This window comes from Epinephelus moara, chromosome 9, assembly GCF_006386435.1.
Source record: "Epinephelus moara isolate mb chromosome 9, YSFRI_EMoa_1.0, whole genome shotgun sequence".
Classification (NCBI taxonomy): Eukaryota; Metazoa; Chordata; class Actinopteri; order Perciformes; family Serranidae; genus Epinephelus; species Epinephelus moara.
The window spans coordinates 5,958,372-5,973,280 of record NC_065514.1 but is presented as its reverse complement, the minus strand read 5'-3'; the positions used below and the strand labels follow the sequence as shown (position 1 = coordinate 5,973,280).

Genomic DNA, 14,909 nt, shown 5'->3' with positions numbered 1-14,909 from the left:
GAATTGTACATATATGTCATGTGTGCATGACGTAATTCTCCATGATCCCACCCCCTCTCCATCACCTCGACCCCCACCCTCCTTACTGTGCATATGTGCAGCTAACACTGTGACATATGCAGGTGCATGAGTGATAATCATAGACCATGTTGCATGCGTGGATCATACATATGTGTCATGTGTGAGTGACGTCATTCTGCATGATCCCACCCCTTCTCCATCACCACCACCACCACCCTCCTCTCTGTGCATGTGTGCAGCTAATATTGTCGCAGGTGCATGAGCGGTAATCTAAGACCATGTTGCATGCAAGGATCATATGTAAGAATGCATCACTCATTACCTCCACCACCACCCTCCTCTCTGTGCATGTGTGTGTTTGCACTGCTGTGGCGCTTTTATTGTGACACATATGTGCAGTTGCGCTGGTGGAAATCACAGACCATGTTGCATGCATGGATCGTACACATGTGTCATGTGTGAGTGACGGAATTCTCCATGATCCCACCCCCTCTCCATCACCACCACCACCCTCCTCTCTGTGCATGTGTGCAGCTAACATTGTGACACACATGCAGGTGCATGAGCGTTTATCACAGACCATGTTGCATGCATGGATCCAACATACGTGAGAATGCATGACTCTCCATGATGCCCCGCCCCTCCATCACCACCACCACCCTCCTATCTGTGCATGTGTGTGTTTGCACTGCTGTGGTGCTTTTATTGTGACACATATATGAAGGTGCACTGGTGGAAATCATAGACCATGTTGCATACATGGATCATACATATGTGTCATGTGTGAGTGACGTCATTCTGCATGATCCCACCCCCTCTCCATCACCACCACCACCACCACCACCCTTCTCTCTGTGCATGTGTGCAGCTAACATTGTGACACACACGCAGGTGCATGAGTGATAATCACACACCATGTTGCATGCATGGATCATACATACCTCGGCATGCACGGGTGACGTCATCCTCCATGATCTCGCCCCCCCCTCTCTCTCTCCACCACCACCACCTCCTCCACCACCCTCCTCTCTCTTCTTCAAAATGATCTGCTGCTCTGGTCTGCAGTCAGTCAGTCAGCCCGCCGCCTGACTTGTAGGAGGAGGGACAGGAAAATGCCTTTCTCTGTGGGAGACATTAGCCCTGTGATCTCATGAATATATTACAGAGGGTCATTGTGCAATGAGGAAGGTATTGCTGAGCAGCAAGGTTATGGCCTGCCCCAAAGCACAGACTGCAACAAGCTGATTCTAATTGACTCGACTGGCTCACTTAGTGACTGTTTATATACCGCACGGAAGTTTACAATAAATAAGATAATAACATTTAAAGCGTTACGTATAGTGTGCTCACTCCTCTAAGAGTGTGGCACGTAAAAACAAAAAGACAAATATATTATTAATACGCTCGACAACACGGTAATCAAGCAGCCTTGTCTTGTTAGCCGGACTGCGACACTAGCTAGCCGTGGAGCTAACTGTCTACAACCAAGCGGCTCTTCATCGTCTGGCAGCTGGAGCAGGGAAAAAGGTAAGCTCTCATTACGTTAATTAAACATCAAGCTAGCCCTGTTAGCTCCTTAGCTAACTGCTTACGATATCGTCAAGCTAACCGCTCACTTGGCGTAACGTAAAACAAGCTAACGTTACAAAGTTAGCTAAGTAGCCGTTGGGAGCTAACGGTGCCAGCGGCGCAGCCAGCAGCAGCAGCAGCAGCAGCAGCGTGTTAAAGACCCTCCACAGCTCTTGTTTCCACTCACAGCCACTAACAAGACACATAATCCCAAACTTAAGGCTCCAACAACTGGAATATCACCCACATATTACCCTTTAATTATCATTTACGTATTACACCGGCGGTGTGCTGCAACATATCTGCGTTTATCAGGCAGCTCAGCTCAGGTAGGTGAAACAAAACATCTGCTATTCTCATTTTTTTGTCAGTGATGGGCAACATACAGAGAGATACTGTGGAGACAGAGAGGCTGCACTCCTCCACAGCATGCACACTGCTCAAATGCTTTGTTCTGCTTTGTACTGCTGCAAATTTGAGCAGCATGTTTTGTGTTTGTTGTTGCAGGAGCAGGGGGATTTTGGAGGTAGAGATGCGTTGCATGATTTGTGATCCCTCTGACCACCATCATGACAGATATTCTGCATGTTTTGGCTGATTTAGGATGCTGCACACAACTGTTGTTATTATGCATGTGTTGTATTGGCATTGCAGTGTGTTTTATGAGGTGCCTGTTTTCCCCCTCCTTGTGGACATGACTTCCTGAATGTGTCATGGGCACAATAACATGTTGTCTTGGCTGGAAGCCAGGCTTGAGTTGGTTAGTTTGGGTCAGTGTTTACATGAAAAGGCAAAGACATATTGGATGTAGAGGGTGGTTAAAAAGACTGGGAGCTGCTAATGTGTTCAGGCAGCTGGTGTTTGGAGCATCCAGATGTTTTAGGGGCTTGTGCACCTTGTGTTTTATCTGTCACTCTATGGATACACACAGTACAGTGATGTTAATGAGCGCTTTATTAGTGTTAAATCTGCCACATTTGGTCAAATATTTAATTATATGATTGATAGGAAATGAATTGGCAGTTGATAATCAATCAAACATAACAAAAATGTGATATTTCCAGGTTCTTAAATGTGAGGATTTGCTGCTTTTCTTGGTCTAATATCGTAGTATACGTAATATTTTTTGGCTTGCAAATGTTGGTTGGACAAATCAAGACATTTCATGAAGTCACTTTCGGCTCTAGGATATTGTAAAAGACTTTACTCTTTGTTTTCTAATGTTTTGTAGAGACAATAATTCATCAGTTAATCAAGAAAACAATCTACATATTAACTGGAAATTAACATTATTATGAGTTGAAGCCCTAACTAATATATCACAGGTGTTGGCTGATCATGTTTTTGGACACTGTATATCAGGGATATTTAACTTGCTAAAATGGCAGGAGACCAGGGGCCCATTATAATCATATTTATCATTGTATATAATAAATGAATTGCCTGTTTTCCTTTCGACATTTGCTGTCTTCACTCTTCTTTGCCAATCTTAGCCAAGAGGCAGCAGCTGCACATAGGTTAATGGTATGCAGGGGTGTCTCTAGGATTTGGAGAAACCTTTGTTGGGGGGCTGGGGGATCCTCCACGGGCACTGTTTTTAAAAAACAAACTCTGTTTTAGGGATTTTTTATGCACTCTGGCACCTTATGTACATTCAAAGTACAAAAATTGCAAGTGTGATTAAATTTATTTTCAAAGTGAATTAAAAAATGGTCAGCGGTCGACCTGACAACCTGTTGTAGGCCAGATTTGACTTGGGTTAGGGCACCAAAACCTGGTGCCTATACAACTGGTACCAAGGTGACCAAATCACAGCACAGATTTCCCCCCTCATTTCAGTGCTAGATTGTGTGCATGGCGAGTCGAAAGAGAGAAAGCATGGGTATGTGTCTAACACATGACAGTTAGGATGAAGTGCCTGGAGTATGACGTTAAGTAGCAGTGCAATGTGACTTTCAGTTTCGGCTATTTGTCAGTGAATGGATGCTACGACTCTTCAAGACCCAAGCCAAGTTCCTGTGTCTTGCTTGCCACCTGCTGATTAAAGAGAAAGGGTTAGACCAGAAATTAGCGAGCTAAGTTAGCATCCCTTAAGTTGGACCCGTAGGGCAGACCAGCTATTCTTATTGTAGCAACAATCTGAGCTGCTCGTAAACAGATAATAGAGAAATATCTGGCTGCTGAGTCTCTCCTGTCATGAGTTTATATATAGTCTACTTTCACATTAAATTTGCCATTGCCCTTGTGTTGTGCCGGAAAGTGTTTAGGCACCAGTTCTATCTTAAAGGGGTCGTTTTACCTTTGGTATCGGAGGAAATCAATTGATATCCAACCCTAGATTTGGCCAGGCCGTAACCTGAATACTACAGCTGTTTAGGCTTTTCTTTTTGGTTAAACTTCAATCCCTAATCTTGATCCTGTTAACCCTAATCAGACACCTGAAGCACACATCGTACTTAATGCTACGCTTTAAGCCGGCAAACGTACAGTGGTGGAAGAAGTATTCAGATATTTTACTTAAGTAGAGGTAGCTGTACCACAGTGTAAAAATACCCTGTTACTAGTAAAAGTCCTACGTTCAAAAGGTTAATGTTGGTATTTTTCAACCCTATTTTCCCATGGTTTTATGTTTGAGTGACTAATGGCAACAAACATTTTCAAAAATGGTCCAGTATTGAGAGCGCTGCAGCTGGTATCGGCCAAACAGGCTGTAATGTAATTCCTGCGGGCATTCGTTCAGTGTCAAGTGCTTATATTTGCCACTGACAGGCTCAGATTATTATTCAAAGTGTCTGGCAACATTATGGAAAGGATCCCTACAGAGATAGAGCTTTTTGTAACAGAGTAAGATCCTTTTTGTTTAACCAGAAACAGCCCTGAAATCACTATTGGCAAACCCACCAGACTCCATTGAAATAAACAGTAATTTTAGCCTGTATCGATCCAGTATATTTTTACATCTTGGGTGAATTAAGGGTTAATTTCAACCAAACCAAAGTTGGTGATTGTTGGAACAGTGGAACGACGAACCAAGATGACTTTTGTGAGTTATATTTTGCTTCTGTTGACTTTGAATGAAGTGTATTTTACATTTTCAAATTTATATTTATTTAAATCGAGTCTGGTAGCTTTGGTGATACTGATTTTGGGGCTGTTTCTAGTTAACAAAAGTGATCCTACTCTTTTACATGGTCTGTCTCTGTTGGGATCCTTTCCATAATGTTGTCAGACACTTTAATAACAATCGGAGCCTGTCAGTGGCAAAAACAAACACTTCTTGTTGGACCAATTTTAAAAAATGTTCCCATTTGTCTATTTTTAGATGTGAAAATAGGGTCCAGGTTGAAAGATACCAGAGTTACCCTATAAGTTTGAGCATCAAAATATACTTAAAGTACTCAGAGTAAAGTTACTTACTATGCAGAATAATATTTTGCAGCTGGTAAAGGTGGAACTCATGTTATCTACTTTATGTATAGCTGTGTAGCTTGTCAATTTCTCCTGGGGATCAGTAAGTTATCTTATTCTTACCTGTAGTAGATCATAATTTATTTATTGATTATATTTTCTATTAATGATCTGAATCTGCAGAGTAACTAAAGGTGTCAGATAAATGTAGTGGAGGAAGTTTCCCTCCAAAATGTAGTGGAGTAGAAATATAACGCGTCAGAATATAAAAGGAAAATATAAGTACCTCTAAATTGTACTTGAGTACTCGGTTACTATCTACCACTGTCCACATACAGCAACAACATATCAAGGTTCCTCCAGCCCTTGTATTTATCTGTTCTTTACTTTGTTAGTGTCAGACAGTCTTTTATTCCTCACGGTAATAATATCTTGTCTTTCCATTGTTGCGAGCTGACATTTGCCTCTCACAGTGACGGCTGCTCCTCTGTATTTAAGAGGCTATTAATTGGTAATCTCTCAGATCCCATTGAGACTCTCAATTAGCGCTTTATTAAAGGCAGGTGCTCGGCAAGATCAACCAGTTAAGCTTGTGTATTGTGCGGCATGTTTTCATCCAGCCGCAGTGGCCTTCTTCACCTATTCCTTTATTCAGAAAAACACTTTGAGTTTCCAGACACTATTGTTAATAGATATTAGCAGTCTGGCTCTTCACTAAACTTAACGTTTCCATTAGTTGTGATTGTCGAATGTGTGTTCTTTTTATAAATGTTTCCAGTTCTCTGTCAAACCAATTTACTCGTTAGACTCTTTTCACTAAAGTTTGTGCCACGTTATTAAAAATTAAATTAGAGCTGAAATGAGTTTAGTTGATCGGCAGAAAATTTAAGTAATTGCCATGCATTGCCTTGTTTTAGTTTCTCAATTGTGAAGGTTTTTTCTGTTTTATGTGAAAGTAAAATTAATATGTTTGGATTTTTGGACAATGTTAGCGATTCAAAATGTCACCAGGGGCTTTGGGAATTTGCAGTGGTTATTTTCTGCCTTTTGTCCACCTCATTTACACCAATTTCAGCAGGTTAAATTACAGAAAAACACCTCTCTGTATGATGCCAAATAGTTAAACAGCGCAATATTTAATATACAAAAAATGTCAAATATATTCTTCATTGTAAGGAATTGCTGTTTTCTTTGTTTCATGTCATAATAAATTGAATTAATTTGGGTTTCGGGCTGTTGGCGAAGCAAAACGAGTCACATTTAGCTTCTTTTCACTATTTCCTGACATTTCATAGACTAAATGTGACCTTGTCTACTCTGTTGTTGAGCTGAGAATGACAAAGATGATTGTGTTTTGGATGGCAGACCATTGTGAGGTTTATGTGAAACGGTGAATATTCAAAGACACATTTGAATTAATAGCTGTAATGAGTAATGTGACAGTGTTCTCGGCTCTTTTTGTTTGTTTACAGACACAGTTTGCTCTCTGACTGGCTGAGCAGGCTGCAGAATTAACAGCTAAGTTCGTCAGAAACCTTTTGATTCAGTCTAGTGTCAGAATAATTCACTGACAGAGACCACTTTAGTCGTAACTCTTGGCACATTATAGATCGGGTGGCTGGTTTTCTGTATTATATCATTCTTTTTATAAAAGCACGACCGCACGGATTCCGCTCCGCCCACCAGTGTCACACAAAAGACTGTTCGGCATGTATTTTTCACATCGCAGGGATTTTTCACGGACATTTTTACACGGAGTCCGCTCCGCTTATAGTATGCCCGAGTCTTTGGGGGTGCGAGTGCGCATGCGCCAAGGCCTCTACTGTAGCCTGGAGTTTGTTTAATAGTGACGGGGAGTCGATAATGGCGGACAATTTAGTCTCAAAGAAATCAAAGAATGTGCCACTATGGCAACACTTTGGCTTTGCGCCAGATGAAGGAGGCAGCCCTTGCTTGCACTGATTGAGTAAGCTGCAAAATTTATTTGTAAGGAATAAAAGAAACAACTTGTTACTGTCACTCTGTTGTCCGAATATCCGGTATTACCGACTTGATGTGGTCTTTTACAAAAACCGGACAGTTTTTTTTTTTTTTTCTCATACCGACCCAACCCTAGCAGTCGCCATGTNAAGGAATAAAAGAAACAACTTGTTACTGTCACTCTGTTGTCCGAATATCCGGTATTACTGACTTGATGTGGTCTTTTACATAAACCAGACAGTTTTTGTTTTTTTTTCCTCATACCGACCCAACCCTAGCAGTCGCCATGTTTGCCCACTTAGTTGCCTGTAGAGACTGACCTCTGGTGGTGCATGTTGTGCGCTACATACAATACATCCACAGTACAGCTTTTCCATATGAGTTGGGGTCAGAATTGAAATTGTGGCTGGTGAATTCCAAAATCTACCAGCCACTCAACATATTACCATTGTTTTGTTGGCTGTTGAGTGAAGCAAATCCAGCAGGCACTTGCATATTTTATATATTTTTTATTTTATGGCTGGAGCTGATTTACAACCTTTATTGGAAAATTACACTGTCAGGATTTCTAAATACTCCAGTGTACCTTACTATCATGATACCACCCAAGCCTAGTGGGAATCTCGAAGCACCTCAGGAGTTGATTCATAGGGCTGCGATGTGATTATAAAATGAAAAGGGATACATCTTGATGCAGACATTTTTTATTTCTGTACCTTATTAATTTTTGGGGGTTACTCCAACTTAATGTAAAAAAGTGAAACAAGGTCTCTTATATTTGTCATGCACCCAGAATATTTTAGTCTAGTTAGACACAACTTCTTTACACTGTTGTCGTCCAGGTCCCTTTTCCCTTCAACTTCCCAGAAGCCAAAATGGTTCTACAACCAGCTTCTAGGCCATGGTGTGCTGCAGTTGCTCTCACTCAGCCATCCTCACCATAACTCACGTGGTTCCCAACTGGTGCGTCCTGGTCCAAAAGTGGGTCGAGGGTTCTTTCTGAATGGACCCCAAGTGACTCCCAAACGTGTCAAGTTTGTAAAAACCACACTTTATTTTGGAGTGCAATGAATTTCTGGCCAGAGCGTTTACTTTGAAGTGCTGTTTCCTGCTGTAGAGTGAGTCACTAACAGACAGCTACTTGACAGAGACAGCAAACTAGCTCGCTGACATGGCTATACGAAAGTGTGACACTGGTGGCATTGAAATGTGTGGACCTTAAACAAATGACTAAGGAGAAATCTGGACCCTGTGGCTGGACCAGTTGGGAACCACTCACTTAGAACATGAACACACGACGCACATGGTGACATGCGTTACGTTTTACCATCCAGTTGGCTGAACCAACTGGATGGTAAAGCAACCAACGTACAGCCTGATCTGACAAAATTGTTGCCCAGAATTGGGTTTTAAATTTCCGATTCCTTTTCTTCATCAAGACAAAATCAAGAATCAAAATGCATCAAAGAACCATTTTCTTTTCTCCAATCTGAACTGAACTGCTCTCTAAGAGTTATGGCACATTAATGCTGCAACTGACGATTATTTTTCGTATCTGTTCGTCTGCCGAATTCTGGTCTGATTACAATTTTCCAAAGGACCTCACTTAAATGTCTTCATTTATTTTTGTGTTTATTTTTGATTTGCATCGTCATCGATACTTTATATTTGAACTCTTTCTTCCTTTGCGCTGCAACTGCTGCACAAGTTCCCTCAGGATACATAATCTTTTCATTTGTCCAACTGACAGTCAAACACTCAAAAATAATCAATTTACAATGATATAAACAGAGAAAGGCAGCTAATCCTCACATCAGAGAAGCTGCAGCTGTTAAAGTTTTGGTATTTTTACAAAATAAAAGGCCCAGGATTAATCAGTTATCATAACAATTGACGAGACCCACTGAAGTTAAGAGCCTCGTGGTGGTCTGACTGGCAGCTAATAAATTATGTAAAGTGTTTGTTTTTATATTTGATTAAGTAGCAGAGGGAGTATTTAATCATCTCTCCTGACTAGCTGCCAACGTCTCTTCCCCCCCAGCAGTTCATACATACTTGAACATTAATAGCTGTTTTCTCTAGACTTGAATTGATTATTAGTTCAGTTGGATTTGATTATTGCTTTTTGGCGCCAGATGTCATCAGCAGCTTTAAGAGAATCTATAGAGACTTCTGTATGTTGAGATTAGTGTTGAAAACTGTGCATATTAATTATGAAATGTGAGTTTTTAGTGTCGTATGATCACATAATACTATTGATTTGAAAGAGCTGCTTTACATCACTGTATCACAACAGTCAGGGCATACAATCATGAAGATATTGCACTAACGCATGAACCTTTAATTTTAATTTTAATTTTAATGCCTACGTTTTCATACAGGCACCAAAAGTTCTTAAATGTTGATGTTGGCTAAACACAAAAACGTAGCGAAGTATCAGTCAATCTTTCTCTCTTCTGATGCAGACTCTGATGACACCATCGCTCTTTCTCCCCACATTCAATCTTTATTGCAGCTATCTTACCCTAACTCATTGAAGTAATAATAAAGAAGTATTCTGCACCAGGGTCCAAGGATTGCTGTGGCATTGAAAAATTAGTCGGCAGCTTACTTTGAAGGCGAACTTTATTGTGGCATTGACAAAGAAGTGAAGGAGAGGAAGAAGTTGGTGAAGCTTATAGAATCAGATCGGTGGATTTCTAAAATAAAGGATTAAAAAAATGAAATCAGAAGATGGGTGAACAAGATTACGAATCTCATCAGACATTAAACGCCAACTTTGCTACCCAACAGCAGAGCTTGACTCAAATATTCAACTGTTTGGATATTCATTGGTTGGTGAGGTATTTGGTTTTCAATTTTGGGACTCTGATATTTGCTTGTTTTTTGGTTTAATTGTATAGGTTGGGTTAAATGCAGAGGACAGATTTTGAGTACTGAGAAATAGGATTGTTCCTGGCGACTAATTTCCCTGTCGACTAAAAGAAAATTTTAATTAAGGTCAGTCGACTAATCTAAAAAAGGAAAACACTCAGAAAACAGTCAGAATTTATTGCTAAGTATTTGAAACATTGTCCCCCCAAAAATATTGTGTGCATTAAGAGCCCTTTGAAGCCTTTAATCACAATCTTCAACAACCATGTCGGATTTTAAATGCTGCTGAAGTACGAGACACTTTGCGCCGTGCGGTATGAATGTAAACCTGCACATTATCTGACAACAACTCACTTAAAGTTAACAAATAATGTAACACCTCAGAAAAGATTAATTGCTGCTGAATTCATTTTCTAGATCTAAGTGCTGCCAAACCACGCTGGTTTTGTGAGAGGACATCTCTCCAATTTAAAACTCCAGTCTACTCGAGCATTACCGTAGGGAGGGGGACTGCTGTCTGATGGCTCTGTAGCACCCACTAGTGGTGGCGGCTGCATGACAGTCAAGCGGTCTTTTACGTGAATACTAATATTTCTGGTGCCGACTAGTGAGGGGGCGGACATTTAATCCTTAAGAAGATTAATTGCGCGCATCCCTACTGTTTCCTATTCCGTTTCTGTGCTTCTGTTTGACAGCACTTGTCAGGTGTTGTCTCAGATTTGGAGCCTGTTATTATGAGCATTTATGTAGGTCTATAATTGATCCAAAGTAAGAGAAATAGTCGCAAGATATTATGTCACAACAAATGCAAAGATAGGACCTCATCAAGCCACACCCCTCAGGATTACAAACATGCGTAAATCACACCAAATCCTGCTTTCTGCATGTATCAGTCTTCTAACTGCAACCTCTTCAATTTAAAAGTCCAAAGCAGTTGGAGGTCCATATAATGTGCACAGGGTTCCAACTGTCATGGAAGACCTGGAAAAGTTATAGAATTTCACAGTATCAAAGTTTCCAGGCCTGGAAAAGTCATGGAACTTTGTTGTGTGTAATGAAATTCTTTGAGTAATCTTTCATGTATAACCTTCAATGTAATGTAACATAATGGCAAATTTATTTTCTGTAGCTCTTGATGTAATGTAGCTCTAATATGCATCAATTTTGTTTACCATCATGTACATTTCTTAATTTCTTCCTAGAGTTTCCTCTCTCCCTCAATATATGCAAGCTGGCAGAAATAATGTTTGAAATGTTTGAAAAAGGCTTGAAAAGTCATGGAAAAGTTTGTGTGCAAACAGCTGTTTCATGGTATTATGTGGAGCTGCAACAGTTAGTCAGTTAATTAGGTTTTTTTTGTCATTTTTGCCACATATTTGATGTTTCCAGCTTCTCAAATGTGAGTTTGCTGCTTCTCTTTGTTTTGGACTGAAATCACTTTGTGCACTGGCATTTTTTGGTTTTCTGATGATTCATAGACCAATCAAATAAGTCGATTAATTGACAAAAACAAGTTGAGTCTGTTAGTTGCAGCCCTAGTAGTATTTAAAAGGGAGGATTAGAAATAAATGTTGGTCAGTAAACTTGAACCACACTTCCTCTGTTATCTGTTACATCTGCATTTTGCACAAAAAGCTGGAGTCGCTCCAAACAAAACAAAACAATGTTTGTCGTGGCAGCAAGGGTCAGCCGAGGGTTGATGGAGCGCCCGCAGTGTTTTTGGCTGTCAGAGTGACGGCAGTAGCTCCGACACAAGAGAAAGAAGGACAAGAAAGGCGAGCAGTTGGATGGCGAGGAAGAGTTGCCGGGTAAAGAAAAGGTCAGGAAGTTGAGGTCAGAAGAGGCAAAGAGTGCGAGAGAACAGCGTGTCTCAGTCGTTCCACTGCAGGTACAGTGTGTGCTGTGATAGAGACAGACCCCCCCACACACACACACACACACACACACACCCTCCACCCCCTCCTCTTTGTGTGGTTTCAGCTGTGATGGAAGTTACAAGGTGCCGTCTGGAGGCTGGCGATGCCTTTTGATAGGAGGGAATTCAGGTATAACAGTCATGTGATACGAGCAACCCTCCCCTCGTTCTGCACAAGATGTGGAGCGTCTGACCCAAATCTGCAAAGTGCAAAACCAAAGAGAAGAAATGAGAGGAGGGGGGATGTTGGAAAATTAGCATGTGTCAGTTGGTAGCTGTCAGATAAAGAGAATCATTAGCGGGTGCTGCGATGGAGTGAGGATGAGGGATGTGTCGGGAAATAGAAGAAAACATCTGGTATTGAAGGAGGGAAAGTGGCAGATAAACATGCACGGGTGTTATTAAATGAAGCAAATCGCAGAACAAGATGATTCCTCTCAGCAGCAGCGGCGGCAGAACAAGCATGTGCGTAAGCGAGCGACTGATTTGTACGTCGGTGTGCTGCTGAGAGAAGAGTCTGCCTCTTCACATCTCTGTTCTCTTAAATTCCTTTTGAAATCAGCAAGCTAAATTTAGCTTCCAGCACCCCTCCCCCCGCCTCTGAGAGGTATCAGAGCTACAGCAGTCAGTGATAGGCTAACGTTTTGATGTGCACAGTCCACACACACACACACACACACGCAGATTAAAGTGAGTGGCTCTGAGTGGGAGGGCGCTGTGTCTTTGTGCTCACAGTGTGGGCTATAGTGATGATGAATTGTTGCTGTGCAGCAAATGAGCTCTGAGTAACTGTCTTTTTTATTCCATGTGTGTCTTTCTCCCTCTCAGGGCTGCCTCTTGAGGACAGTGGGGGCTCTCTCATGATCCCCCCGTTCATCCGATGAACCCCCTCAACTCCATGAAACCTTCCCTGCCTCCCACTCCACAAAGGTACACACACATACACACACACTCTGTTGTGACATTAAGCTCAGTGTCCTCAGGTGAACCATGTGACACCCTGTCTTTGTTATGGTGTATTGTGCATCCCAGGGGGCCGTTCCCCTCTGGATACAGGGCGCTCTTTGGGTCATCTGGGTTTTAAGTTTCCATCCAAATAAGGTGCAAATTTTAACCAAATTTAAGGAAAATCTGCAAAAGCAAATGTGCATTTCCATTTGCATACTGCAAATATTAAAGAATAATTTCAGTGTTTTTCAACTTGGGCCCTATTTGTCCATGTTTCTTTGTGTCTAATGGGAACCAAAAATGTAAGTTTTGCCACTGACAGGCTCAGATTGTTATTCTAAAGTTGTGTTCACACCAGGTGCGAATCAAACAATCCATTCAAGTGAATTACATGTAAAGTCAAATAAAGATGCAATTAGACGCAAATTCCTGCTGGGTGGCACGATGGACACGATGTACGTGGAGCAAATGACGCAACATAAGCGGCATGACTGACGCGAGTAGCACGATTTCATGTCATATGCTTATTTGCGAGAGTTGAAAAATCTGAACTTCAACTAGTCAGCGCTGAGATCCTCCTGGGACGTATGATCGCGTCTTATGGGCACGCACATACATGCAATTTCTAGTGTTCAAACCCGCGCAAGCAATGCAACGCGAAAATTCGCATCACATTTTGTGCGAACACAACATAAAGCCCCTTTCTCAATGCACAAGAAAACCCACTAACATCTGGCTTTTGTATTAAATGGGAAAGGTCACAGTCGGCATTCACTCCTGGGACAAATGCCTCTGTAGTAGTAACAGGTAGTTAAAGGGCTCCAGCTTTCAGTGGCTTCATTTGACAATGATGAAAATACAACACTCAGGTGGATGCATAAATATTAGCTCCTTTGTCTGCGAGATGCAACGACAGGCAGCTGAAAATACCATCTGTCGCCATCCAAGCAGTGCGCAAACATTGTTCCAAATTTTGTCAGCATCGAGTCTGAGAGAGAGAGACTGAGTAAAAAAGACGTAACCACCGTCACGTTCTTACTTGCCTGTTTGACAACCCTGTTTTTCACCTAGTTTGTGACAATGAATGTGACACACCAGTAAAGAAAAAACGGCGCTGGTCCATTGGCAATGGGAGATGAGTCTATCGCCTATTTCTAGCGGGTTTACCGGTGTTAAAAAAAACCTGCGCACACATGCTGATATAGGTGGAGAAGGGGTTTAAGTGTCATTATGGAAAGGATCCCTACTAGGGTTGTCATGAGAACTGATACTTCGGTATTAAGTCGATGCCAACACACAAAAAATACGTCAGTACCTTTTTGTTTTGTGTTTTTTTCGGTACAACTTTGACCTCAGTGGGCCGTGTCAATTCCTGTCGGAACTGACGGGGGCAGTATACGCGCGTCATACGGTGCCGAGGACGAGCGCCGAAGAAGAACACCTGTTCTCTGTCGTCTTTGCTAGAAACAATGGCTTTTACTGCTGGAGCCACAACACCTCAGCTCGTCGAAAAGTCAGGTAGTAGGAGTCGTGTGTGGAGAGGGTCTCATTTACACCACATGTGCCTATCAGGTCGACACCAGTAGCGCGTAGAACGAATGCGGTTGTGAATGCTCTAACCTGTTAACATGCTCGCCGAAATGAAAATGCGAGTAAACAGCGACCGTTCGCGAGCACTACACGAAAGGTCGCTGTTCGGCCTTAGAGTTAAAGTTAGAGTTTGAAACAGTTTTGATAAAGCAGTGAATTTAGAAATACATGAGTTCTGTTTTTTGATTTTTATCGTGGTATCGATTGAGTATCAAGAATCGTGAAAATTCACTGGTATCGGTATCGACTACTGAAATTCTGGTATCGTGACAAGCCTAATCCCTACAGAGATAGACCTTTTTGTTTAACCAGAAACAGTCCCAAAACCTCATCGCCAAACCCACCAGACTCCATTTAAATAAACAGCAATTTTAATGTATAGAGGCAGCATGTTTTCACACCTAACTGGGTGAAATTAAGGGTTTATTTCAACCAGACCAGATTTAGTGATTGTTGAAACAGTGGAAAGATGAACCAAGATGGTACTAATGCACAAAAACATAGGAAAATAGGGCCAGGTTGAGACCAAAGACCAAAGTTAACCTACACATCTTTATCAGCCTTTATACAGATCAGTTGATCGGCTATGACGTGGTGGTCACAC

General features: G+C 41.6%; 2 protein-coding genes across 2 annotated transcripts in view; both read left to right on the top strand.

Moving 5' to 3' along the window:
* Window positions 1-14,909, top strand: part of ogdhb (oxoglutarate dehydrogenase b) — a 95,432-nt gene that overhangs the window by 57,800 nt on the left and 22,723 nt on the right. The window lies entirely within an intron of this gene.
* zmiz2 (zinc finger, MIZ-type containing 2) overlaps window positions 1,193-14,909 on the top strand; it is a 53,676-nt gene continuing 39,959 nt past the window's right edge. Inside the window, exons 1-2 of the mRNA XM_050052442.1 lie at window positions 1,193-1,548; window positions 12,596-12,697. Of these exons, the coding sequence (XP_049908399.1) occupies window positions 12,648-12,697 (50 nt within the window). The 5' untranslated portion in view covers window positions 1,193-1,548; window positions 12,596-12,647. The remainder of the gene's footprint in view (window positions 1,549-12,595; window positions 12,698-14,909) is intronic.